Source organism: Typha latifolia, chromosome 9 (assembly GCF_019914945.1).
Source record: "Typha latifolia isolate L0001 chromosome 9, TyphaL0001v2, whole genome shotgun sequence".
NCBI classification, from domain to species: Eukaryota; Viridiplantae; Streptophyta; class Magnoliopsida; order Poales; family Typhaceae; genus Typha; species Typha latifolia.
This window is the reverse complement of record NC_133094.1, coordinates 4,564,707-4,591,890: the sequence shown is the minus strand read 5'-3', so window position 1 is coordinate 4,591,890 and position 27,184 is coordinate 4,564,707. Positions and strand designations below refer to the sequence as shown.

The following is a 27,184-nucleotide window of genomic DNA, read 5'->3' as shown; positions in this document are numbered from 1 at the left end:
ACTAATGAGGTAACAAGCATCGAACAGCTACAAAGGCAAACTTTTTTTTTTATTATTCATGAGTCCGAAGGCTAGATATGAGTTAGAAAAAGAGCAACTCTCCCTAGATACAGAGGCATTGAAGCTCCACCGAGCTTTTAGCTACTTAGTTTAGGCTTCAAGTCATATGCGTTGCCGAATAATTGTTTCGAACTAAATGCCGTCGAGACCTGCTCCAAACAAGATGGTGCAAATTCAGCTGGAATTTTTAGAAGTAAACACTCATATGTTCTTCTTATTTATATAAATAAATCATAGTAAGTCATTGACTTAGACAACCCGTATTGATTAGGATCCCACACGTAGTGGTCAGCACAACCATTTGGCATTAATTATATAAATTTAAGCTCTCACACTTGATATTATTTTACTAAAAATGAGAAAAAAAAAAACTAGTAGCAGATCCTCTGCAGCCCTAATGGAGGAATTGACTACAATTGAAGGTGACCAGCCAATGGGAGGATGCCTAGTATTCGGATGCCGTAAAGTCCCATGCCTTGGTTTGCGGGCAATCTTCTTCTGGGAACAATTATGGATGTAATAAACAAGCAACAGATCCGAAAGAAAGGTGTTTGTCAAAAAAAAAAAAAAAAAAAAAAAGATCCGAAAGAAAGGTCCAGAAAGGGCATACAACTGGCGGTTATTTCCGTTAAAAACTCTCCGCGTCGGGTATAAATTAATTAACCTCCATCCCCGCGCGTGGCAGTTTTTCATTCGCTAGAACGTCAATTATTGGTCGATCTTAGCCAGTCGTTTTACCCGTTATAGACATTGTTACCCTTCTCCTTGGTCAGAGGGGAGAGAGAGAGAGAGAGAGAAAGAGAGAGATGAAGGCAGATACAAAAAATTTATTCGTTTTGGTGGATTTCGCTGTATGTTATCTTGTTCGTTCTTGGTTCATCTGGAATTCGTTTTGCCAATATATTTCTTAGAATTTATTTGCGATTGATACAAGCAAAGAGAGGCCCAAGATCAAATTCATCAACACCTCAGGTTTTAACCCCAAAAAATAAACATCTTCTACCGATGGAGGTAAAGGAAGAACCAAATTTCTCTCCTTTTTTTCTCAAAGCTTGAAGATTTTGTGGTTTTAGATTTAACTGTTATGATGCATACCATTTGTTTGTGTTTTTTCCTCTATGAAGCTGATTTGCATTGTACATTGATAATGTTTAATTGTGTACATCATGCAGGGAGGTGATCGCCGTGTGACCTTTGATGCTGTTAAGGAGATGGAGTCCCCACGTTTCCGTGCCATCCTTCGGGCCACGAGTGGCCGCCGAAAGAGGGGCCCAGCTGATGTGAAGAGCTTCTCCCATGAACTCAATTCCAAAGGGTTGCACCATCTTCCGATGAGAAAGCTCCGTGGCCTGAGCAGCCCAGAAGTAAACCACTACATCCTTTTCTTTCTTTCCATTCCATCAGATAATTTGAGGATCTTAAGAACTGTTTCCAATCAATTACCGATTTGGTAGATTTGTTGTTTCTGTAGGAATTAATGAGTGTTATTCGGACAAAATTCAATCGATTGAAAGAAGAAGTTGACTCTGAGTTAGGTATTTATGCTGGGGATTTAGTTGGCGTACTTGAAAAATCTTGGGGTGAGCATCCCGAGTGGAGGGTGCCTTTGGAGGATCTTCTAGTGATTGCACAGAAGTGCGCAGAGATGTCGACCGATGAGTTTTGGGTGAAGTGTGAAGAAATCGTTCAGAATTTGGACGACCGCCGGCAGGATCTTCCTATGGGAATCTTGAAGCAAGCCCACACACGGATCCTTTTCATCCTCACGAGGTGTACTCGATTGCTTCAATTCCAGAAGGAAGGGGCCTACAGCGAGGATGAGCATGTCCTCGGGCTCCATCAGCTGAGCGATTTAGGGTTCTATCATTTTCAGACTGGTTCAGGTGAACTAGGCCGCAAGAGCACACTGAGTGTGAAGGAGATTAAGGAAAGGCTCCTAAGGAGGAAGATCCTGGAGATTAGGCACCTAAGTCATGATTTTGCGGACCGACCAATAACACACTCTGCGGACAATATTTCACCAGCGAGTAGAGATAGGATCTCATCATGGAAGAAACTTCCATCGGCTGCTGAGAGGAACCAGAAGAAAAGCCATGATGTGAAGGATGTATCTCCGAGAAAGACGGTGATAGATACTTTGACTGATATAAATAAAACTAAAGTTACTATTGATGATGTTGCTACAAATATTAGTTCCACTGATCTTCATTCTGACAGTTTATCCAGTTTGGTAGATTCATCATTCAAGACAGAAAAAATATCTATAGCATACCCTGAACATCAAGAAATTCTAAATGATGGGAAGCCAAAAATGATATGTAGGATCTGTGATTTTGAGATACCAACAGTATATGCTGAAGGTCACTTTAGAGTATGTACAATGGCTGATAGATGTGATTCAAAGGGCTTAAGCATTGATGAGCGTCTGCAAAGAATTGCTGAGATACTTGAGAAGATTCTGATCTCATGTAGAACAAAAGGTTTAGATGGTGTAGAAGTGAATCGTGAGATTGCAAGAGTCAACACCTCATATGTAACTGAAGAACCTGACGGCATTTCTCCAAGTCAGAATAATCCATGTGATTCTTGGCCAGCAACAGCCGCAGACTTCTTTCCAGAAGTTGTTAGTTTTCTTATTATGACTAATCTGGATGATTTGTGTCTACCTTGAACCACTGACATTGTGTGACTATAATTGACAGGATACGCCTGCTCCATCATCAGGAAGTGTGACGCCACAATCACGATCAGTGACACCAAAAACTAGCCAGATTGACTTGCTACTGAGTGGAAATAAGCAATTTTCAGAGCTTGAAAACTTTCAACAGGTATTTTCTTCACTTGGATCATCATTTGCAAGATTTGAGTGATCTCTTTGTGAAGAATAACAGTTGCTTTGAATAGTAGGCCTGTTTAGCATGAGTATATGTAAAGCAATGTCATGCAGATTTAGAAACCCAGCTTTTTTCATTTGTAATGGACATAATGGAAGTCCAGAGTTGAAGCTTCCCATATAGGTATTATGCATCATGATATGCACTCCACAGACCTCTCATTCTGTTGATTCGGTAATCTGTACCAAGCATAATATCAGTATGAAATCCTTGTGACACTGGAGGAGACTTGTCCTAAGGCAGGATGAAACGGCGAGAAAAGAAGCCTTCTCAAGTAAATGGTTGCAATAGATTCTACCCAAGTTAAACTTCATATCTCCTATTTTTTAAATTTTTTATAGATATTACCATTATCTAATATTCAGTATCTTATTTCTATCAGCATTCTGTTGCAAGGAATTCCATCTTATCATGGATTAGTCCCTTCAAATTTAATTTTACCCGAATTTCATATCCAAAAGTTGGGCTCATGCAGTAGATCTTTTCTCAAATTAGATTTGAACTTGGTGGAATGGATCAGTCAGGGTTTAAAATTCAGGTCTATCCATGAGAATTATCTTGGAGGAAAAATGGGTCATGTAACTTCCTGGTCCAAATATTCCTATTGAAATACTTATATTTGATGTGAGTTGAAGGGAAGAGAGATTTATTTTTCATAAGTTCCCATGCAGTTTGCTAGAACCAATAGATTACCAAGTAACCAAGTTCATAAATGTAATTATTGATGATTTGCAATTTCCAGATTTTGTTGATGCTAGAAGTTCTTCCTATATGAGATTTGCTAAAATATAAAATATAAAGCTAGCATTCTCTAACACCTTAAATTTTTAGAGTAGCCGGTAAGTTAACATATTATTAGAGCAGAGGTTCAGAATTTAGATCCTGCTAGGCCTATTAGTTGTTTAGGATACAAAACCTCCAACCATTTAAATCAAGTATATTTCTTCAGCCGATCAAAATTTCTCAAGCTCAAAGGGGAGGGAGAGTGTTAGAATATAAAATATAAAAATTATTGTTCTCTAACAATTTAAGCTTTCAAAGTAGTTGACAAGTTAATAAGACTATATTTTGATACACAGAGTTTGCAAGACTTACACCTTATGGAATTTCACTTCAAAAAAATCACTCTCCTATATTTGATTATATTGTCTATTTTGAAATTTCCTAACATGGTATTGCTTTGGCCAGGACTTCTAATAATTTATCTCTCTATCAGCTATAAATTTTAGCAATGTGACTTGAGACAGATTCTCAACTTGTAATGAGCTAGTAATTCATCATATATTTGCAGATTGATAGCCTGCTAGATATCGCCCATGGCATTGTGAGTACAAAGGCTTCTGATTACAGCTCATTGGAGGATTTGAGTTCCTATCTAGATGACTTAACTGCTGTTATTGACACGAGAAAGGTGGATGCTCTTGTTGTTGAAACATTTGGAAGAAGGATAGTGAAACTGCTGCAGTAAGTCCCACAAGTTAATTAAATTCATAATGACTTCAAATATTATTTACACTACGTGGTTCTTGATATCTTATAACATTATCTCAACCATGTGTAAATCAACAATATATTCCCTTTTCATCTTGGAAGTGCAATTATGGAGCCCAAAAGGTGCCAGGTATTGACCAAGTTTCTTCGCCAGTACTGGCCTTGTTTAACACTGTAAATTGACAGGGAGAAGTTTATACATCTTTGTGCACAAATAGAGGATGAGAATAAAGATTCAAACAAAGATTCCTCATGTACACTGATGGACGAAGATGGTTCTTTGGAACATACTATGGGTCATAATTCACGAGCAAGCAGTTTGAATGCAAAATTTAAGGATCGAACTTCTATTGAAGATTTTGAAATTCTAAAACCAATCAGTCGAGGGGCATTTGGACGAGTCTTTCTTGCCAAGAAAAGAGTCACAGGCGACCTTTTCGCAATAAAGGTGATTAATTTATTTCCTGTAATGAGTATGTGCATGGTATATATGACATATTTACACTGCATCAACATAGTAAAAATCTATGCTTTCTGACATTAGAAGTTCCCTTTTTCTACAGTTACAGTATAATTCTTGTTCAAGTGCATGTTTCTTTACTTTGCACAACAAAATTAATATGCGGAAATTCCTAATTCAGAGATTTATCTCTAGTCTTAATAATTTTCTTATGAAGACTGATATGACGTTGTGATTAGAAAAATGTCTACACCATAAACAATAATTTAGCTAAGATATAGATAGGATTCCTTGTTCAAGTAATAAATGTTCCTTGGCTTTGAGCAACAGAATGAATGAACTCTGAAACTTAGAATATTATGTGGCAAGAGAAATGTCTATTTCATAAATGAGAATTACTGATTTTACTTGTAGAGAGCTAGTAAGCCAATTGAGGTTATTAGAATAGCAAAACAGCAGTCAGTATATATTCTACTAAATTTGGCAACAATAAGAAAATGGCTCTTTCCTTTGTCAGGTAACCGGTTGACCCAAAAGATCAAAATATAAGGTAATGAACCAACAATATATATCATGTCATAACACACCTTCTCATATGCAGTCCCTGTGTGCCGCATATAGAAAAACAATATATAGGAGGATTTGTGTCCCTCTGCACTGCACAAGTATAGATAAAAGTAAAACAAGCTTTGAACTCATAACCTTCAAAAAGAGTAGCTCTGCTACACTGTCAGGTTATTAGTTACAAAAATCTTAAGATGTTAGACAAAAAACCTATAATACATATCATGTCGTAGCATTCTTATGTTCTTTCTCCTCTCTAGGATCATTTTCTTGTGGATGTTTATACTGTTTGCTTTTAGTTAGTATACAATCAAGATTGTGTAGCTCATTATAGTTTACTTCCATTCACTAGTTCCTATTGGCCATATCTAGAATGTCATCATCGTCATGATCACCCTGCCTAAATCTTAGAATGTATGACGTGAATAATTATAGGTTGATGTTTTTCACAGCTAGATGTTTGGGTGAATCAATATGTTCATTCCTAGAATTTTTCATTCTGCATTCTGTAGTGCATCTGTATTGTCAATGTCATTCTCATATGCATGGGCATGTAGTGCCTGGAACATTACTACTGAAAAACTGAATGTTATTCAGAAATCCATTTTTTTTTCATGTCAAGCTCATGGTAGGTACAATTTTGTAGAATAGTCTTCTTATCTTTTTGCAACAAAATTACCTTGAACCATTACTATATCAGAAAGTTTAATTCTCCAGAAGACTAACATCATATGAGCACAAAAGTAGGTTCTCAAGAAGGCTGATATGATTCGGAAGAATGCAGTTGAAAGTATCCTGGCTGAGCGTAACATCCTAATATCAGCTCGGAATCCGTTTGTGGTAAGCAAGTCTTAAGACTTGTATCCTAATATATGACATCATTTTAACTCCCATGTTGATCGACAGGTACGATTTTTCTACTCCTTCACATGTAGGGATAATCTTTATCTGGTCATGGAGTACTTGAACGGAGGGGATCTTTATTCTCTATTGAGAAACTTAGGTTGCCTGGAAGAAGAAATGGCACGCACATACATAGCAGAAGTAGTAAGTGCATGATACCATATCTTAATCTACTTGTAATGAATAATTTTTACGACCCCTTTTGAAGTCAATAAAGATATTAATGCAGAATTTATCTTTTTCAGGTTCTTGCGTTAGAGTATCTGCACTCCTTGAATGTAATTCATCGAGATCTGAAGCCAGATAACTTGTTAATTTCTCGGGATGGCCACATCAAGGTTGCTGCACCACTTTTTTTTAATCTCTTGATCACTATTAATTTCTTTTTTAACAACACCCTTGATTAGTGAATGTACATGATCAATTTATCAATGATCTTCTTACAATTTCTCCCTTTCAGTCTTCTTTTATGTATCAGAAAGTTATTGATAATAATTTGGTCCATTCTTTAAAACAGTGTGACCAATTCTTTTTGCACATGATTTGCAAGTCGACCTAAGCAACTCTTTCACTAGTTGCATAGTTCTCCTTCTTTGATTTTGATTGAATGTAAGTTTTAAATGGCATTTTATCATTTTTAACATATACAAGGATGATTTTCATCGTTTGTAACTTGGTATATGCAGTAATTCTTTGATTTCTTTTTTTGAATCACATACTGTAAGCATATAAACAACCTCCCTGAAGTTTCTTTTTACTTTTCCCTGTCAGTTCCTCTGATTGGCTAATTAAGTAGGTCTTTCGGAGCTTCTACTTTGTCCTAGAGAACTGTTCTGTTGAGTAAATATTCATCTAGAACATGAATGTGTTGCTCTCTTGATTTGATATATGTTACTTACCCTTCCTGCTTATTGAAAGATCTCCTTCAAGGTAAAAACCAATTCAATTTAGCTTAAATAAAGCGATTGCGAGAATTTTTGTTAAATGTAAATCTGGTTATTAGGCTGATAATGTCATTTTATCTACTGAAAATGGCAGGAACTAGATGAAAAGGAAAAATGGTGTGTAATGTTAGACTCTTTAGTTCCTTAATTAGGAGGACGTTCAATACATCTATTGCCTTGCTAAGGTACTTCACGTATGAAGTTGGCTACATAAAAAAGGTTTTAAATTCGCATATGAGATATGAGTGTCACAAATAAAAAGTTTAGTTCATTGTAGCCTGATCACCTAGAATTGTTCATTTGAAGTATGTAAACACCTGCAATTTTATTGTAATGATGAAAGCAAGAATGAGACAGGTTACCTATATGAAGTATGTTCAGATGTATCAATTGGATCCATAAGTAATTGTTGTTATAACTGTAGAATGTTCAGTTGGGATTAATATGCAAGCATGAAGCAAATTCTTCTGGTACACATGTGCTATGTGAAAAATATCTTTTACTTCTATTAGATTTTGGCTACGATCAGGCTGTTGACAGGAACTTCACTTTTTTCTTTCTGTCACCTTTTTGAAGATGGATCTATTAGAGGAGCTAATGGAAGCCAAGAAACCACCAATGCTTTCTTTACCAGACACACACCCTTTAGAATTCCTTTTTCGTCCATTTTGTCTTCACTTTTTTCAGAAAAGTGGGTTGAACCCAGTTATATTATTTGGGAAATGGGGATGTACAGGGGCAGAGGAGGAGGGGAGGGAAATGTTACAGCGAGATGAGGGCAGTGAAAGACTCAAATGAAATCTAGGAAGAGAAGTGGAAGGAAGACCTCCAGTCCTTCCAGATCTCAGCAAAGGGGGTATGAATTATGAACGTGGTCGCTGTCTCGCCTTAAGACTAGGACACTCATGTTATCTGAAAGAGAGAGAGAGAGAGAGAGAGAGAGAGAGAGAGAGAGAGAGAGAGAGAGGAAGAGAGAGAGAGGAAGAAGAACTCACTGGCTTTGTTTTTTGGGGTAAAAGCCTAGTTAGCCAACCAACTTGTGCGACATACCTGATGGTCTTTTCAAGAACTCAAACTTCGATTGAGAAACATGGCGTTAGGGGAGAAAGGTCTCTATTATTTCTCATTAGGATAAAGAATATATAAATGCAAGAAGTAATGTTCCTCAGATTCAAAATAAGGACTCCACACACGTACAGATACACATTAGCAATTAAAATTCATATTTCTGTTCTATGTTACACATTTACACTACCTAGTCTTCAAGAAATCCTTAGACTTTAAAGTTATACAGACTGTTTTGATCTTTTCTATTCATTTGCTTTTGGCAAGATTTCTTATCTACTCTAATGTCATTTAACAAAGTCCTTACATCTGCTCTAATATCTTTTGGTGCAGTTGACTGACTTTGGGCTCTCTAAGGTTGGTCTTATCAACAGCACTGATGATTTATCCGGTCCAGATGTCAGCAATGCTTCTCTTTCAGGTGATAGTGGACCAACTAGGGCAGCACAACGAGCACAAAAGAGAGAGCAGAGACGAAAACAGTCAGCTGTTGGCACTCCTGATTATTTGGCACCAGAGATACTTTTGGGGATTCCTCATGGTTTGTCATTACAATGCTCAATAGAAATGTACTAGTCACACTTCATCTTCGACATTAGCACAAAATAATATATCCTCTCATGATTCTTACACCATAGGCCAAACTGCCGATTGGTGGTCTGTGGGCGTCATTCTATTTGAATTGATTGTAGGCATCCCCCCATTCAATGCAGAGCATCCACAGGTACATCACAACTCTCAACCTTCTCATGTTTGTTGTTCAAATTGCACCTCTTCAGTTGACGGGCTCCTCAATTTTTATTTTTTCTGTAGCCAATTCCTGATTTGCTGAACTATTCAATGATTTTGAACTACTATGGACATTCCAAGCATGTCTTAGTTTTGTTTTTGAAGTTCACCACCATTTATAGATTGCAATTTTTATTTTCTACTTGTTTATGTGATACAGTTACTTATTGAGATTGTTTTCCGGTCATCTTCCCAGCAGATAGAGATGTACTTATGTTCATCTGGCTAACAATGTTGTTAAGTTATAAATATTCTGCTTTTGAAATGTGATATGTCTAACCCGTTGCTATTACCTTGTAGACAACCATTTCTCAACTTGGAAACCACACTAAGCATCTAGTTATGATTATCAGAGATAATATAGATTACAAACAATTAGTTTGTAGAAAATCAATCAAAAATCTTTCATCCACAACCTCCAGCATGCTTTTTCCATTTCTATCCATTAAAAGACATTCAAACATAGGTTCAAAATAAGTCTTGATTATTCATATCTAAACACTGATTTCATGTATGTTAAACTACATAAATCTAGAAAATTTTCAAATAACTTGTGAAATTGACATAACTTTTTTCTTCATCAAGTGCATAGAGCTATCTACAACAATATATGATACTTCTGCTCTAACGGAAACTTCAATTGCAGATAATTTTTGATAACATCATGAATCGTGATATACCTTGGCCTCAGATACCAGAAGAAATGAGCTATGAGGCTTATGATCTGATCAACAAGTAAGAGAATTTTTTTTTTCCTTTGGAACTATGTATATAGTTGACATAAATTTATAAACTTACCAAGTCTATTCAACATTATGAAGCCATTCCAAATATCCTATGCCCAAAAGCTGATGCCATAGAGTGGGAAAGGCATTGTATATGTTGATGATTGATTCCATTAATCAATATATTCGCTCTTCATCTTGGAAGTACAATTGTAGCACACAAATAGAGCTTGGGAATAAAGATTCCTCTTGTACACTGGCGGATGGAGATTGTTCTTTGGAAAATACTATGGATCATAATTCACGAGCAAGCAATTTGAATGCAAAATTTAAGGATTGAACTTCTATTGAAGATTTTGAAATTATAAAACCAATCATTTGAGGGGCATCATGAAAATGTCTAGTTGACTTCGGCAACCAGACGTCAACCTGATGTCATCTTGCTGAAGTGCCAACTTCCTAGCAAAGCCATATGTACACAAGAAAGGGGCTTGCCAGGAAAACAGTAAGTCTGTTTATCAGCTAAACTTTAGAAAAACAATAAGTATACAACCCTATATCTCAAAGAAGTCCCTTTTTCCTTTTCCCTGTGACTATATTTATGCCTTGAGAGACTTCAGACTGTTTCTCATCAGATGTGTATGTCTAAACTGCAATCCAACCAATGAAGTAGATGCCTCGGGGATTGCATTCACCTCAAAGTATAATCAGCTAAAGAGTTAAATGGAAGATGCTACTATGAATGAGGCAAGAATCATAAGCGAGTCAATTAGCAGCTAGTCCCACTGGTTTTGTCTATTCAATGAAGATATTTACAACTTTGTAAGTAATAGGAAACATATTTCTTAATAAAGCAAGGAAAATCACGATGTAGAAACTTTAGGAACTTACATAAAGGTATTATGGTGCTAGGTCAAAGGAGCATTTTTAGGTCAAAGTAGAATGATGACAAAGATTTATCATTAGACATGGCAATTGTGGGCAGATTTAAAGCACAAAATACAGCAGTAGGAGCAGCAAAAACAACAAATAAGGACTTACTCCAAACTATTTGAGATCAGCTATGTAGATTTCATTTTCCTTCATTCATCTCTGCTTAGAACAAGGGCTTGTATCAAATGAAGTTCCATGGAAAAACTTGTAACAGTTGCTAAATTAAAATTCTCCTTTTTATTTAATGATGCAGCATGCTATATAGAGTGGGTCCATCATTATGCTAACGCAGGGGTCATTAAATACATAAAAGCGATAATATAAGTGCTGATAAATCATTATTTTCTTCTTTTTCAGCAATATACAGTTCTATTGATGATATATTTTGTTTATTAGTTTTGTCATAGGTTATAGATAGATGTAATGAATGTTCTCATTTTCGTATCTTTTTGCTTTTTCATATATTTTCGTAATTGATGAGTCTAAATAATGTTCCAATTTACAATGTACATTCAGAAAGTTCAAAAAGAACTGTATGCATTTAAATTTTTTGCACATTTCATCTTTACTTTATGTCCAGATTGCTAATCGAGAACCCACTCCAAAGAATTGGTGCAACTGGTGCTGGAGAGGTAACAATATTTCATTTGAACGGATTTGGATGCTGATCTAGTAGAACCTGACGTGTGTTTTGTCATAGGGCAGGTCAAGGCTCATCCATTCTTTAGAAACATCAACTGGGATATGCTTGCAATGCAGAAGGTCATATGATTGTAATTCTTCACTTTCCAATTTGTACAGCATATACAACTGAATGATCACCACTACATATTCTTCATTTTTCAGGCTGCATTCATTCCTTCAGCGGAAGATGAATATGATACAAGCTATTTTACTTGCCGCCATCCCTGGATCACAGCAGATGATCAAACTGATGCAGTATCTAATGATTACGATGATCTGAGTGACGCAAGCACTATGAGTTGCTGTAGCACTCCACAAAGTTGCAACCATGATGAAGATGTATAGATATACAAAGTTTTCTTTATTTTAATTAAGTCTAATATATTTGACTCTTTTATAGCTTCTCACCCGTATTATACTTTATATTATGTAAACAGGGCGATGAATTTGGTAGTATGGCAGACCTTGGAGCTCCAAACCTTTCTGTGAAGTACTCGTTCAGTAACTTCTCGTTTAAGGTAGAACTCAGGTCTGGATCTAATGTCTCTCCCATTGAGAATCTAATGAACTGATTACAGATCCTTCAATTTTGAATCCAGAATGTGTCTCAACTAGCATCCATAAACTATGATCTGATAACAAAGAACAATAAGGATTCTCCAAATCCTTCTGGATCTTGAGACAACATGAGGAAACAAAAGTTTGGTTCATTAGGCAGCTGCTTCCAAGTTGAATTCGCCAAGTCTGATTGGAGTCAATGGACTATTCGCAAGTTCTCGATTTTGGTCGAAAGTTAAATGGAAATATATCAAATGAGATACATAGATCAAGGGCCCTCTTGGTTTAATCTTCTTAGTAGTTTATACGTATATGAAAAACAAAATGGTGAGATCTGTATGACATGCCAATTTCCCCCCCTTTTTGGATCTTCTTCCTTCTACTTCTCATTCACCTTTTATCTTTGTACATAGAGCTGCTTGTTGATAGTCCCTGCGTGTGTACTCACGTGTAATTTACCAGCATTTTGAAGGACTGTGCTGGACTCAGAAACATGTAAACAATTTTGCAAATATGAAGTTGTTCTTCATGAGAGCTTCAGTACTCGTCTTTCACACTCATAGTGTTGAAACTACTGATTTCAGGGGGCCTCTCAACCCAACATAACTAGAAGCCAACGGATGATCAAGTTCAGATGGTCACAATTTCTCGAATATTAAGCTGAGTTCAAGCTCATTTTGTAGCACTGATACTAAGTAATCTCGTCTCTTTTCTGATAGAGAGGACCTCAGAATTTGGATTATGGCCTGAGCAGCGATACTTGCGGGCTTTTGCAATTTAACTAATTATTTTTCAAATTTGGGTTTCTGAAAACTGAGTATATAAATGCAATTAAATTGCAAATATACTTGAGTATACTATACCAACTGCCCACAGGATTCTTTTTTTCTCCCAACTTCCAAGAAGAGACATCCAACGCCTCAGTTGTTGTCCTGTCTACATAGAATAATAGCTTACTTCGAATGTCTTGTTCTGTTTTTGTTCTTTAAGTTCTTTAAAACTTCAATTTTATTTATGGATGAGAGAGAGAATTTACGATGGCTTTTATACCTATTAACCTGCAGTGCGATCAGAGTTTCTGCATTTGTTTTTGTCACTCAGGTTCTATTATTTCCAAAACTTAGGTACTCAACCCACACGATTGATACAAAGAAAATAATTTCAAGCAAACTCTCTTCCTTCATCGGTTGTTATCCAGAGAAGAAAGAAAGGTGGATATCGATCAATCCGATCCAAATCCCATAAATTCTCACCGATAAAGTCCTCCAATTCAACGGTTTCTAAGGCCCATTCTTAGACAAATTGATGTTTCGGTGGCACCACAGATGGGAGTATTTTTACACACAGATAGCAGTGCTGATCTATCTGTCAACCCCAACTGTTAGATTCAATTATCAGTCAAGAGTTTATAGGAAAATAACAGAAATAAAAGAATGGATCCTACTAACTGGTATTGTCGTATTCGTTTACAAAAGAAGAAAAACATCACCTGATAACTGTAAGGCAATTAATTGCAATTATCCTTCTTACACTAAGAAAAATTTCTTTGCCCAATTCACTATATGCAATGCATTGATTTGTGCACTTCAATGTGCTGACAACGTTTAAATTACAAATAGAACCACATAACTCCATCGATCAGCTTACTGACGAGGGGACGGATGCAAGAGCCGAGAAACCTAAGTACAAGTGCCTCTTGATGATATGCAGGACTGCCTCTTGATTGTGGGTTTTCCAGGCGGAGAAGCAGGGCATGGTTCCAAGTTCACGAGCAAACTAGTCCCTGGTAACAAAGTAGATGCAGGAAGGCCAAATCAAAATATTGCGGTCATGACCGTAATAAGAAACAAAAACATATGCCATTCTTGCTTAAGCAAATCTAGAAAGATAAGAATGAATATGATAATGGATCGCTTTTCCAAGAAAATTATGGTATGTAAATGGACATTACCAGAATAACTCGATGCGAACTTGACTAGTGGTAATCATTTCAAAATGGAGGAGCAATTGCAGCAGCATCAACCCACAAAGGTCTCTTTGCATTGTAGTAGAAATGTGCAATCATTTGGACCAGTTCATCAGCAGTTCTCATCTCTATATTTGCAAAACCCGTGCAAGTAATAATAGGGACAAACTATGGATTAGATAAACAAGAGAGCAATCAAACATCCTGTCAGCGCAAATTTTTGAAGTTAACTATGTTGTACCCACCTTTCTCCCTATATATGATCTTGTTTCCTTTCAGGAATAACAATTGAGGACATTCTTTCACTTTAAGTGCATAAGCTAAGTCCCTCTCAATGTTAATATCAACCTTGACTGTCTGTCGCATAAAAATGGAGACCATTATTAACCAAATAGAAGCATGAACTTGTTAGAAGGGATAGAAGAATCCAAATAATTTGAACTTCAAAACAGAAAAGGAATTGTGGGAACCCACATTTAATGAATCTTGAACATTGGCAAAGAACAAAGAAAAATTAGAATAAGAAAGCAATAGTTGTCATACTCTGGGAGGTAGACGATCTCTAGCACTCCAGTACACTTTAGCTGCTTTCTCGAGCTCTTTCAAAAGTTTCCAATTATGAGATGCCCTGTGAAAGGAGGAAACATAAGCTAATTCATGAGGAAATAAAAAAATTAGAAAGTGCTTTCTTTGCAAAAAGTTCAATTGTGATAAATGAATATTATGTGTAGACCTCAGTGACTACACCCGCCATCATTTTTCACGATATTTCAGATGCAGCTCAGAAAGTGTTAACTGTTAATGGGTGTGGCAGCCTGTTAACCAATTAAGTTCAGTGGGCTTAAACCTGAATTACAGATTCTACGAATCAACTAATACTTTCATCTCAAGATTATATATGCAATTTGGTACTTCGTACACAAAGTTTTACATATTATGTTGGCTGACCACGATGAGACAAGCGTCCATATTGAGCATATAAAAATGGGCAGCATTTAGGCATAAAATGACTACATCCAGTTTATCTCAAATTTAGGGAAGTTTGTGACGCCATTTGCTCCATTACTTCCAACTCTATCTATGAAGTTTGTGAAGCACTCATACTAGTTTTTCTCTCTATATTTAATAAGAAGGAAATAGAAGAACAAGAAATATATGTTACCTTCGGTAGCGCTCAAACACTAGAACGACCAGCGGACTCGGATGGAAGGCAAAGCTCTCCCATTCCAAGCAATTGATCTCCTTCACCCACCCTTCCTCCATCTCCCCCTCCCAATCGATTTCCACCCCGTCCGCCACCACGTTCTTGATCGGATGCTTCTCAAAGTACTCCGACGCCCTGATCCCCCATCCCACATCAGCATCCAAAGGCCAATCCGGATCCTCCTCCTCCACCACCTCCTCCACCTCCGCCTCCTCCTCCTCCCCCTCCACCTCCTCGGCCGCGGGCCTCAACGCCTCCTCCTTCCCCTCCAAAACCCCTGCATCCTTCTCCTTGATGGAGGCGAACGTCTCCTGGAGCCGGTCCCGGACGAAGTCCTCCACTGCCGTCGCCTCGCTCCGCCGGCCGCGCCGCCGCTTCCGAGGGATCGTCGACAGGAAGCCGTCGCTGGAAGCTACCTCGGTGAAGGGTTTGGGCTTAGGACGGGGTCCTTTAGGTTTCGGCGGGTTCGGTTTAGGGTTTGGGGTATTCGGGTCGGAGGTCGATGACGCCGCTGCGAAGGGACGCGGGGGCTTTAAGCGGAAGGCATAATTTCTGGCAGAAGAGGAGAGTATCGGTGATCTAGGGTAAGGGTTAGGGTTAGGGTTTAAGAAGAGGAAGGAGAAGGAGAAGGAGAAGGAGGGTTTAGGGAGGTGGGTTTGATGTAACATCGCCGCGGGAATAAATGAAACCCGTCGGTGGACGGCAGTTGCTACGGATAAAAGTTGCGAGAAGCCATGAATTTTGCATTTCTTTTTTTTTTCAAGATAAATTTAGGTAAAATGCATTCTACCCCCTGGATAATAATTTATTGGCATAACTACTATCAAGATATTTACAGTTAACCCCCGTTCTCATGTTGGCCTATCAAAGATAGCCATGGCGGCAATTTTGGCCTATTTACCATTCTCTTCTCTTTAATTTAGGATGTTTATAATCTCCGAATGACAGGTTTGGGATTATTAAAACAAAACAAAACAAAAAAGGTGAAGAAGTGTACTAATTTTTATCTAAAAAAATCTATATCAAATTAAAAGTGACACCTTTGGTCTTTGGCATTAAAAAGAACATCAAAAACAAATACATCCTATTTTATTTGAGAGATATTACCTATTACACCCTATCTTTTGTTTTCACCGTCTAAAATGGCACTAGCTTATAGGTCGTACATCACTAACCATCTTCGATGCTTACAGCTCTCTGATGCTCCAAGTTATTTTTGTTGCCAATCATCGTGATCACGATATTCTTGTTAGCATGGCAGCGTAGCTCATCCAGCCACCTAGACATATAGTCGAAAGTCTAACACTTCGTTATGTCATAGACTAGCAATGCGCCAATAACCCCACAGTTAGGGCTGTCAAGCTCGAAGAACAACTCGGGTTTGACTCAGGCTCACCTCGACTAAAGCTCGAGTTCGGCTCGGCTCGGTCAGAGCTGAGCCGAGCCCGAGCCATTAAAACCAGCTCGAAATTAATATCGAGCTGAGCTTAAGGTAGAGCTGACTCACTTAGGCTTGGCTCGATAAGCTAGATATAAATTAATATCGAGCCGCGTCCTTTGTTGGTGTCACCTCGTCCTTTGCCGTAGTGCGCCTTCTCCTCCTCCTCCTTCTTTGCCTCGATTTGGGCTCGATCTGGCTTGGTCCGGCTCGATCTGGCTCGGCTTGAATAAGGCTTAATGATAGTCTCATTTCAGGCTCGAGCTCGATTCGAGTTGAACTGAGCCGAGCCTGAGCCCAATTCTAAGACTCGAATTTTGAGTCGAGCCTGAACCGAAGCCGGCTTGCTCAGGCTCGGCTAGTTTACACCCCTACCCATAGTAATATGTACATGTGATAGCCCTATACTAACCATCAACAACCCTTAATATATTGATAGTTTATAATAATAAAAAAGTTATCTTCCTTATGATTCCTCCACCAAAAGGAACAATAGATCGAAAATACAAGTATTTTTATACTAATTATAAATTATTACTATTATAGCTCACAATTATTACTTTTTACAATTATTATTCTTGTAGTTTGTAATTATCTTTTTATAGTTATATAGCTCGTAGTTATTAATCTTGTAATTCTCAATTATTACTTTTATAGTATTATCCTTTATTGAACATAATTTGTTATTATTTTACCTATTAGGTAAATATATGTGTGATAGAGCTGGCATTTATTGTTTTCCTTCTTTCCTAACCAAAACAAACATAGTGGTACGTTTTAAAAAAAAATTAGACTAATTTTATAAAATATAATTTATAGGTATTAAATATAATTTATAATTTTTTATGTAATTCGAAGTTATTTTCCATATTATGTAAATCTATGTGTCATAAAGTAATTATTTATAGCCAAAAATAATACATTTAAAGAAAAAATTCTGATTAATTCACATAATATAATTCGTACATATTGAATGTAATTTATAGTTCGTTTATGTAGTTCATAATTATGCTACATATAATATAAATATGTGTGTAAGAAAGTAAATATTATTATTATCTACATCTTTTTCGAGAGAAAAGTGACATAATATTATATTTAGAAGAAAAAAAAAATCATACTAATATGCATAACATAAGTCGCAATTATTTTACCTAATTCACATTTATTTTATATATTATATAAATAGATGTGAGAGAGCAAAATTATATTATTGCTCGTATTTTTTTCAAAAAGAAATGCCCTGCAAGGAAAACGTGAAACTACTAGAACCGAATGAAATTTTGAAATCCAAATCTAATTCGTTCTCTAACCATAGCTCATTTACACTAACTTTAGGCCACTTAATTGATTTAGAATCCGGAATGAGATGACTTAGAAACCCAATTTTAGTTGAGATTGCCTTAATGTTGCAATCCTCCAAGCCAGATTCAGTCCTAAAAGAGTTGAGCTCTATTGTTTAGTTTTTTAAATTAAGTTTGGACGAAGCTATTGATTTCCAGCCAAACATTTTCTTTGACTCTTTAATACAAACCCAATCAACAACTAACAACACAAACAAAAAAGAGCGAAGGCACAGACACGCTGCTGACCGAAAATAAAAACTTCCCACCCATAGATGCTGTAGACAAAGACAATCATAGGGAGGCGATAGCGGGAACTTCCCCGACGAGCGAACGGCAGCAGCAACAGTCAGGCGGTGGCAGGATAAAAGATCCTCTGAGATAAAGGGAAGAAAAGAAAACCTGAACCAAACCCTATATCAGAACTAGGGCGGAAAAGAACTCCAATTTAATTCCCTATGCTTCCTTTGTGTTATCCAGATTAATTTCATTTCCAGCTTGATCACTAGTAGGTTTATTCACGCTCAGATCGAAAAGACTTAAAATAAATCAAACTAAATTTCAGATTCAATCATATGCTCGATTGTTCCCAGAGCTCAGCCTTTAGCTCGAAGGCAGGATGAATGAAAACAAAACTTGAATGTGAATTATGCTAGAAATCTATTTCTAACCAAGCTTGAAAAGAACTCGGCTTGAACAAACTTGACTAAATTACGAGGCCATAACAACAATCAAAACCCAATTAATCAAATCAATCTCCTGTACTAGCAATTCTAACCAAACCACGTCTGCTTTCCAATCATGCAGTATATCATTCACAACATTTTGAATAGTACTGAGATCTGGGGGTGTACTTCTAAGGACTTCACAGAACCAATTTAAACATCAATAATAATGAAACTAAATCCACGTCCAACATAACAAGAGTAGGAAGAAAATTTATCGAATTGTCTAGGCATGAAGCATGATTAGATTGTATTGTTGAAATTCCGAACACCAAGACCAAAAAAGATCTGATTTAACAAAAATGAGAATTGGACTCTGCAAAAGAAAGACAGAAATTATGGCAAATAACTAGCAAATATCCTGGCTACAATTTTACTCATCATCTTCATCCTCATCATCGTAGTCACCGGCGCCAGCAGATGAGTTGAGGGCATTTAACCGTTCGATGAGCTTAGCTTTCCTCTCCTCATATGTGAGCTTCTTCAAGTTAAACCTGCCATGCAAACAAAATGTAGTTATTATACAAGGCCAAAACTTCAACTACATACTAGCTTGTATGCTTCAATCACACTTGGTTGCAGGCTTGCAGCATAAGGATTGATAGTACCTCTTGTGCTCTGTGGGAGGTTCTTTGGTAGATTTCGTTGGACTTGGGTCTGCACGAATTGCAGCATGCACCTTCTTGTACAGCTCTTCCATGTCATCTGGTTCAACTCCCTTCTTAATGTATTCACTGAAATGGGTCTGGTACTTTTCAGGTTCATCCTCCATCAGAGTCTGGACGGAAAAGCAGAAACTGGAACTATGTCAATGTCGTTATTTGCAAGATTAAATTTTCACACAATACCATGACAAGTGCCAAGAATATAAGTTTTAACAAGGTTAGGGATGATGATGGATGAGGAATAAATTCTACAGTGCAATTCAATTAAATGATAGCAAATACAAGTTTCACATGAGCATAAAAGGAAAGAACATGATTATTTCTTGCAAAATTATAAAAAAAAAATTGGGTTTCCCAGTGGAAAATTCTAAAATCCTACCAACCTAGAGGAAGATGTACAGTCATAGCCTCATTTTTCAAGAGGTTGTTTCCAAGACATGAACCCATCACCTTAAAGAGTTTAAGATGCAAAGAGCAGGCTTTGCCATCACAATGTGATTATTTCTAACATACTGATTTTGGAATTTATTGCAATTGTTAAAATAAAAAACAAGATAGAGAACTTTTCTAATATAAAATATAATCCTATATGTTTTTCCTTTTTCTCAACCTATAGTAGAAGACTTAGTTAAGAAAATGATATGAAGTGATCTATTGTTTAGACCTCCAGAGCAGCAAGTCAAAGCTGGAATATGTATCAGAGTATATAAGCAAAATGAAAATTAAGCGCAAACAGAAGTAACAAAATGACTAACCCTCATGTAAGAAGCAATATGACCGCCAAATATGTACTTGCGGTGAACTTCTGCGTCGAGTTGTTTATCATCCTTTTTAAAACCAGCAAACCTCTTATCACTGTGAGGAATATCAAGACCACCATCTAATGCTCCCTGCTCTCAACAGCACAAAGTTAGTTAATCACAAAGACTAATATAACAAATTACAAACCAAATGCTCAGAATTATATTTCATTTAGCAATGACTGCAGGTGTCAACAAGCCAAAAATGATTGCTCATGTTCGGCTCAAAATAAAATTTATTGAATTAGAACACGAGCTGAGCTAGAAAATTGAGCTAAAATTCTAGCTAGCATTCAGATTGAAAAGAATTCAAGCCAACTCATTGTCAGCTCATTTGACTTGTTTAGCTTAGCCAATCATTCCTAAGCACTATACTGAGCCAAACATGAGCAAGCTAAGCTTTGCTCATGTTCGACTAGTTTATATTCCGAGCTACAACTCATGTCCAATTAATTTATCTAATGACCTACAGACCTAGTCAATCTCGATCAAAATTTCAAGCCAAACACGACAAACACAAGCTGGTCGCGAACAACAAGCTCGATTGATAGCCCTAGCCATAACAAGATAGAAGGTTTATACTTTATACAAAATCCAAATGGTTAGCCAACATTAACATATCAAAAGACGATGGAGACATAATAGCCAAATCTATATCTAGACTAAAATGTTTTTTTCAAAAATAATCTTATTTAATGTCTCCACTGCTTAACTGACAGTTTGGGAATTACAATCAGGTATAAACTCTGCAAATCAAAGGGTGCAGTCCTAATGTCACTAGAAAAGGTCCTGATAGAAACAAAACATTATAAATTTAGTGGACACCAAATTACTTCACATATGGACAGATTTCCTGCAATTGATTTTAAACATCAAATGATATTTTCTTTACTATAAAGCAAAGTTTAGCTAGAATTATTCAGAAAACATAGACCCACCGCGACAACAATTAGAGCACTAAATGATATTTGAATATTTCAGATAGAAAAGGATCCTTAAGGTTAAAACAAGCAGTAATAAAAACAGAATTGGTGAGATACAGAAGCAAGAACAGCATAACCAGGAGGCTAAGAGGGAGATGAAAAAATACAAACATATCTTGCTATTCAGAAGCAAGATCTGCACTCCAAAGAGGTAAGGGGAAAACCGCTGAAGAATATGTCCGCAAAGGAAAGATGTGACAATGTCTGTAATGGGCCAGATAACCGGGTAATAATCGCATGATCTAGTAACTGCACATGTTTACAACCCACTGTACTCCATCAATGTTTGTCTCTCAAGTCTCTCCAATGGTGATTAGAAAAAGCTTTAATATATAATCCCTAATACTGTCGTTACAACAGATAAACTAGCTCTACAGTATAACAATAACCTGTATAACTTCACACTCCTCTCCTGGTAATATTAGGTGAATTCTTACGAAACAAAAGAGAAAGATTTGGGAGCATAAATTCATAATGCTTCCAAAAAAGAAATGTCATATTATCCTTTTTAAGGCATGTAATAAGCAATTGATTCTTGCAATATATGCCATATCTATTGTTAGAAAGATTCATCAAGTGCCAAATAGCAGTTCCATACTTAGCAATACCAAAAAACTGAGAAACTCAATCAGAGAAAGGAAATATGTTAAACCTTGAGGGCACCAAAGACACGATTTCCAGTTGTAGTCCTGACAAGGCCAACATCAAGGAGAGCACGGAAAGGTCTCCTGCTTTCAGCAGGTTCAACAGAAAAGTCTTCTCCAGTAGCCTGCAGGGAAGTTATTTATAAATATTATCCAACTACAAAGGGACCAAAGCTGCACATATGGAATTTAGATGGATACCTCAACATTCCCCTCATATTCCTCATCCATCTCAAGCATCTTCAAGACACGGCGTGCCACAAGAAGCCCCGTGCAGTAAGCTATGTGTTACAACATAAACTATTAGATTACAAATAAAGTTTACCAGCATGTGCAAAAGATGCACAAAGAATGATATTCTTAAAAATGCATGACTGACTACCTGCAGCATAATTGGTGAGACCCACTTCAAGACCATAGTGAGGTAACTCATGAGAATAAGCAGCTGCAAGGACCAAATCACCAGCAATACTTGCAGAAATGATTTGTGCAGTAATGTCCTTGTTGGTCTACACAAATTGTTAGTTAAGACTAAAACTGATTTACAATTGTGAGTTCAACATATAAAAGCATCAAAGGTTTGCAATCAAAAAACTTCAGGATACAAATCTGACGACGAATCTGTACTTGGGCGTATTATATTTGTTCTTATCCTGGTTAATAAGTCTAATTCTTGCCCTGTAATCAGTCTTCCCCTCTGCATAGATAGAAAAAATAATAAGAAAGGATAAGTAACATTAAGCATCATATTAACAAATAACATGTGAATAGAGAGGTCATACGTCTCCTTCTCTTGAACTTGACTTGAAAACGCTTAAAGTATGCCCTACTCTTCTGGCTCTTGACGAAGACCTAAAACATACGTAACAGCACTTGAATTAGAACGCAAGTACAAAAACAAGAGATCTTACATAAAAGCCAGAAGCTTTACATCAAACCAAATACACAAATAGAGTCCCAAAGAATGATCTTTTCCCCACCAAACTATATGTACCATGGAGATCGATTTCGGTAGAACCAGCACAAAGAAACAGAATAATGCAGTTTAACATCGTGAAAAACTTACCTGCGCCGCAGAATAAGTACGACATTATCACAACAAACAACATGAGACGAAGCAAAGATCCAGAAGCAAGCAACAAATTTCCAGGGAAATCCAAAAGCGTAGAGAAATAATGCATAGCAAATCGTGAAACAAGAGATCCGAGAGGGTTGAGAGAAGTCTTACCATCTCCGCGGTGTTCTCTCTTCGTTGCTGCCTTCGCGGGGTCCGACGGCGAGAAGAAAAGAAGGCTTTTATAACGGCGCCTCGGTATGAAGCCCTAATTGCTAAGATGGACGGCTGAGATTGAAGTTCTCACGTGATTGCGGCCAAGGGAATAAGTTGGGTAGTTCGCATTTCTTTTGGTTAATTACGCATTTTACACCCCACCAAAAATTATATTTACCTCTCAACAATATTTTGGAAGTTATCTTGGCAGACTTTTTTAAGTTGGATAAAAAATCTAAAAATTTCATTTTAAGTCATTAATGCAGGGACTAATTTGATTAAAAAAGGCTTAAAATATTTATAACCTATGGATAACTTAATTGAGAGCGTAAGTGTAGTGATAATATAAATGTGGCCTTTTCTTGTTTTACTGCAAAAAGCTTTCGCCATTTTTCATATTTACAAATTAATTCCCTTTTTTTAAAAAGAAAAAATTATTTTCAAAATATCACCTTCCATTACTTTATAAAATGGAAATTCTACTGGAGTAATCGAACCAGATTGGATTCATATCTATTGAACTTTGTCGTTTTTGAAATTTTTAAATAAAATTTTTAAAATTTAAAATTTATGCCAAGATTTCCATATAATCTTTAAAATTTAAATGTAGGAGAAAATCAGATGAGTGAAAGCCATTCAACTCTGTTCCTTCCGAATCATCCTCCAAAGAAGAGCTAAAATCATATAAGGTCTCAAATTTATTGATGTCATTCTTTTGTAATCATAGGCTTCTATATTGTTTGGGAGAAAGAATTATAGGTTTTTAAAAAAATTTAAGTAAATATCAAATGTGAGGCAACAAGAGTGAAGAGATAATCTATTGGTCGATTCCAAGTCTCTCAGCACATAAAACATATATTTAATTTTTCGATCAATCTTTTTAATGAGATTCTTGATAAAATCAACCAAATATTTGCAAGGAATTTTCAATTTCTAAATAACAATTGTTGTACAAAATAAATTCCTCCAAAGCAAATAAATTTGTAAAAAGATTTGGATGCCAGAAAAATTATCATTATATTTTGTTTCAGAATGCATTCTCTTGTGATGGCTATTTTATATTATTTTTTTTATTTTTTAATAAATAAATTTGGTATTACATGAAAGTATAAAGACAAAAGACGGATAAAACGTAAATATCGTACAATTTTAAATAATAATTGTGGAAAATATCTAACTTTGTAGAGAATGAGGAAAAGATATTGTTTTTATTGGTGTATCATACAAAAAAAAATTTATGGAAACTTGTGAAGACAAATCTTCATTTTTCTTGGCCACAAAAACGAAAATGTTGTTTAACAATATATTCCAATAGATTTTGAGGCTGATGATAAAAGATTTCAGAAGATACTCAACCCCTCCATTAGTTATAATAAATGATAATCAATTAGGAGAACAATCAAATATACTATCAAGCAATTGTCTTTTACATAGTAGAAAAAGGCCAACACTAATGGAGGATGATGATGTTGAATTAATTTATATTAATTTCAATAATTAGGCCACATATGTAAATAATTAAAATGTGTATGCTATCATTTAAATCAGCTTAAAATTTAAGTGATCTAATTAATTATTAATTAATTGGCTTAAGGGTATAATTATTATGAAATTTATGTGTAGATATTATTATGTAATTTATTTTTCTATAAGGGATAAAATTAGAAATAAATAAAATTATAACCGTCAAAAATTAGTTTTCACTTTTAAGGGTAATGGTTCCTACTTTTGGCTTAGTGACTTTCCTCTCATATATCTCCTTTTGAGATAACTTTATAATATTCGCTAAGAACAAAAGAGGAAGGCTATCACAGGAATCATCTCCCGCTATATCTCTCCCGTCAATAGATTTAAGTATGCTTCCAAAAATCTAATCTTATTATACTCATAATTTTAACATGGATATAAATTATATTAATTTTAGGAATTGAACTAGAAATATTTTAGAATCTATGATCAATCTCTAACAAGTGGTATCAGATCTAATTTGTGCTTAATTCTTTGAGTCTTTTGATTATATTGGAGATTAATTATGAAGAATTTTTTATAGTTCATACGTTTATATATTTTAGGGTTTTGATCCTTTGATGATTGTTATATGGATTACAACTTAAGTTAATACCTAATTTAGATTTACTCCATTATATGCACATGTTTATATATTTTTTAATGGTCTTTGGTATTGTTTATGATTTGAAAGATGGCATTTGCCATCTTGATCTCTGCGCTGCTTGTCTACACAGCACCGATTTTGCATAGAATGCCATGGGTTAATAAAAAATATGATCGCAAATTGATTATAAGCCCCGTTTAGTTAACTCAAATAATAACTTGGGTTAAGTAATAAATGTATTATTTTGGGTCAATTTTTTTTTTTTTTGCTTTTGCTCAAACTTAGAAGGCTTTGATCTTATAATGTGATTTAGTTTTAATTTTATTTCTATTATGAGAAAATCATAAATATGTATAATAGTTTGATTTGTTTCACATGGACCTTTAAATCTAATTAATTACATATAATATCTATTATTTAAATTAATTATCTAACACTCCAAATAGGTCAATTGAAATAAGATGTTACTAAAGTAGCATTTCTTATATAGATTGGTTTATTCGGAATGATTAGATATTAGTGTGCCTATAAATTTATGTGGATATAATAGGCCCAAAGGAAGTTTAATATTTGACATAATTATATACACACTTGTGATGGTAAATATTTGACAATCATAAATATAACATAATGTGAATAATAAATCAGTCCAAAAATAAATTTATTATTTGACATAAATCAATGTCAATATTTGATCATTACAATAAGAGTACCACTTATAATTAATATTACTATGAAAGATTTGATATTAATATTGTGTTAGGTATTAGGCATTTTGAGATGTCTAAATTGTTTTGGATAAATTTGGTTATTGTTATTCATTTGGAAACAATCAATTTAGTTTATCCATGAATTCAAGTATTATTGGAACTAGTTTACTTAATATTTATGATAATCCATATTTGCTAAAAATTACTACATCTTACAATGAAACCTTGCATGTGGAATTACAATGTATTAAATGTAAATTAAGTAAAGAAAATTTAGCCTCATTATAGCATAAACTCCTAGGTCATATCTCTAAATCTAGAGATAAGCGATTTGTGTTTGATAGGATTTTAGAATCCATTGATTTTTTAGACTTTAATATCTGTGTTAAGTGTATCAGGGAAAAAACAGAATAAAACAATGAAATTAGGTTTCAAAAGAACTATAGATATTTTAGAATTAATTCATATGAATTATTTTATATAACATCTTAGAATGGTTAGCAGTTTTTTTTTATAACATTTATAGATGATTATTCAAGATATGGTTACATATTTTTTATACATGAGAAATCACATACTTTGGACGTATTCAAAATATTTAAAACTAAAGTTGAGTTACAACTTAACAAAATGATAAAGTGTGTCAGATCTCACCGTGGTGGTGAATCCTCCGATAGATATAACAGAATAAGTGAACAACATTTAAGATCTTTTGCTAAATATCTAGAGGATTGTAAAATCGTCGCACAATACACTATGCTAGGGTCACCTAGCATGAATGGTGTCTCTGTAAGACGAAATCGGACTCTTAAGGATATGATAAGGAGTATGATTAGTCATTCTACTTTACCAGAGTCACTCTGGGTGAAGCTCTCAAGAGCGGCTGCAAAAACGCCTTACGGGCTTTGGATAGGCCAAAAACCTAGTCTAAAAATACTTATATATTTGAGAATATCTAACTGATGCTAAGTTTTATATACCACATGAAAAAAAAATTTGGACTCTAAAATAGTAAGCAGCTACTTTATTGGCTATGCTGAGCGATCAAGGGGATACAAATTTTATGATCCCACAAACAAGTTATGAACTGCAATATTTTTTGAGAATATTGAGTCTGAGGGGAGAAATCAAATTAGAAATATTATCTTTGAGGAGGAAGAGGGAACAATCTCAATTCCTACTATTGCTTTTCACGATGTGCATGTTTTTATATTTGTCATTGATCTTGATTCTCAACAAAATAATGTTGTTCA

At 35.5% G+C, this 27,184-nt stretch overlaps 3 protein-coding genes across 8 annotated transcripts; 1 reads left to right on the top strand and 2 right to left on the bottom strand.

The window, feature by feature from the left end:
- Positions 1–815: 815 nt before the first annotated feature.
- LOC140795750 (probable serine/threonine protein kinase IRE) lies at positions 816–12,613 on the top strand. Of its 5 annotated transcripts, none has more exons than XR_012110350.1 (17): positions 816–1,071; positions 1,233–1,424; positions 1,532–2,683; positions 2,763–2,888; positions 4,246–4,418; positions 4,632–4,893; positions 6,217–6,309; positions 6,376–6,516; positions 6,618–6,710; positions 8,715–8,922; positions 9,020–9,105; positions 9,817–9,905; positions 11,409–11,460; positions 11,529–11,590; positions 11,675–11,851; positions 11,950–12,030; positions 12,112–12,613. XR_012110350.1 is itself a non-coding variant. In XM_073148503.1 (17 exons), exons 1-17 carry the CDS (start codon positions 1,066–1,068, stop codon positions 12,190–12,192), a joined length of 3,066 nt encoding a protein of 1,021 aa, XP_073004604.1. In that variant the 5' UTR covers positions 816–1,065; the 3' UTR covers positions 12,193–12,613. The 5 variants fall into 5 exon arrangements, 4 of the variants coding, with proteins under 4 accessions (XP_073004604.1, XP_073004603.1, XP_073004605.1 ...); XM_073148503.1 differs by having other exon boundaries at positions 1,532–2,680; positions 11,534–11,590; XM_073148502.1 differs by having other exon boundaries at positions 11,534–11,590.
- Positions 12,614–13,611: 998 nt separating this feature from the next.
- Positions 13,612–16,010, bottom strand: LOC140794670 (thioredoxin-like fold domain-containing protein MRL7 homolog, chloroplastic). Of its 2 annotated transcripts, none has more exons than XR_012110172.1 (5): positions 15,199–15,974; positions 14,580–14,664; positions 14,282–14,393; positions 14,022–14,204; positions 13,612–13,853 (listed from the first exon to the last, which is right to left on the bottom strand). XR_012110172.1 is itself a non-coding variant. In XM_073146795.1 (5 exons), the coding sequence occupies exons 1-4, from the start codon at positions 15,906–15,908 to the stop codon at positions 14,061–14,063; spliced, it is 1,011 nt and encodes a 336-aa protein (XP_073002896.1). In that variant the 5' UTR covers positions 15,909–16,010; the 3' UTR covers positions 13,612–13,853; positions 14,022–14,060. The 2 variants fall into 2 exon arrangements, 1 of the variants encoding a protein (XP_073002896.1); XM_073146795.1 differs by having other exon boundaries at positions 14,022–14,164; positions 15,199–16,010.
- Positions 16,011–18,959: 2,949 nt separating this feature from the next.
- LOC140794775 (large ribosomal subunit protein uL18-like) lies at positions 18,960–23,191 on the bottom strand. The gene is made up of 9 exons (XM_073146950.1): positions 23,067–23,191; positions 22,621–22,690; positions 22,444–22,535; positions 22,221–22,347; positions 22,040–22,119; positions 21,847–21,963; positions 20,167–20,301; positions 19,355–19,524; positions 18,960–19,240 (listed from the first exon to the last, which is right to left on the bottom strand). Exons 1-9 carry the CDS (start codon positions 23,067–23,069, stop codon positions 19,120–19,122), a joined length of 915 nt encoding a protein of 304 aa, XP_073003051.1. The 5' UTR covers positions 23,070–23,191; the 3' UTR covers positions 18,960–19,119.
- Between the last annotated feature and the right edge of the window lie 3,993 nt (positions 23,192–27,184).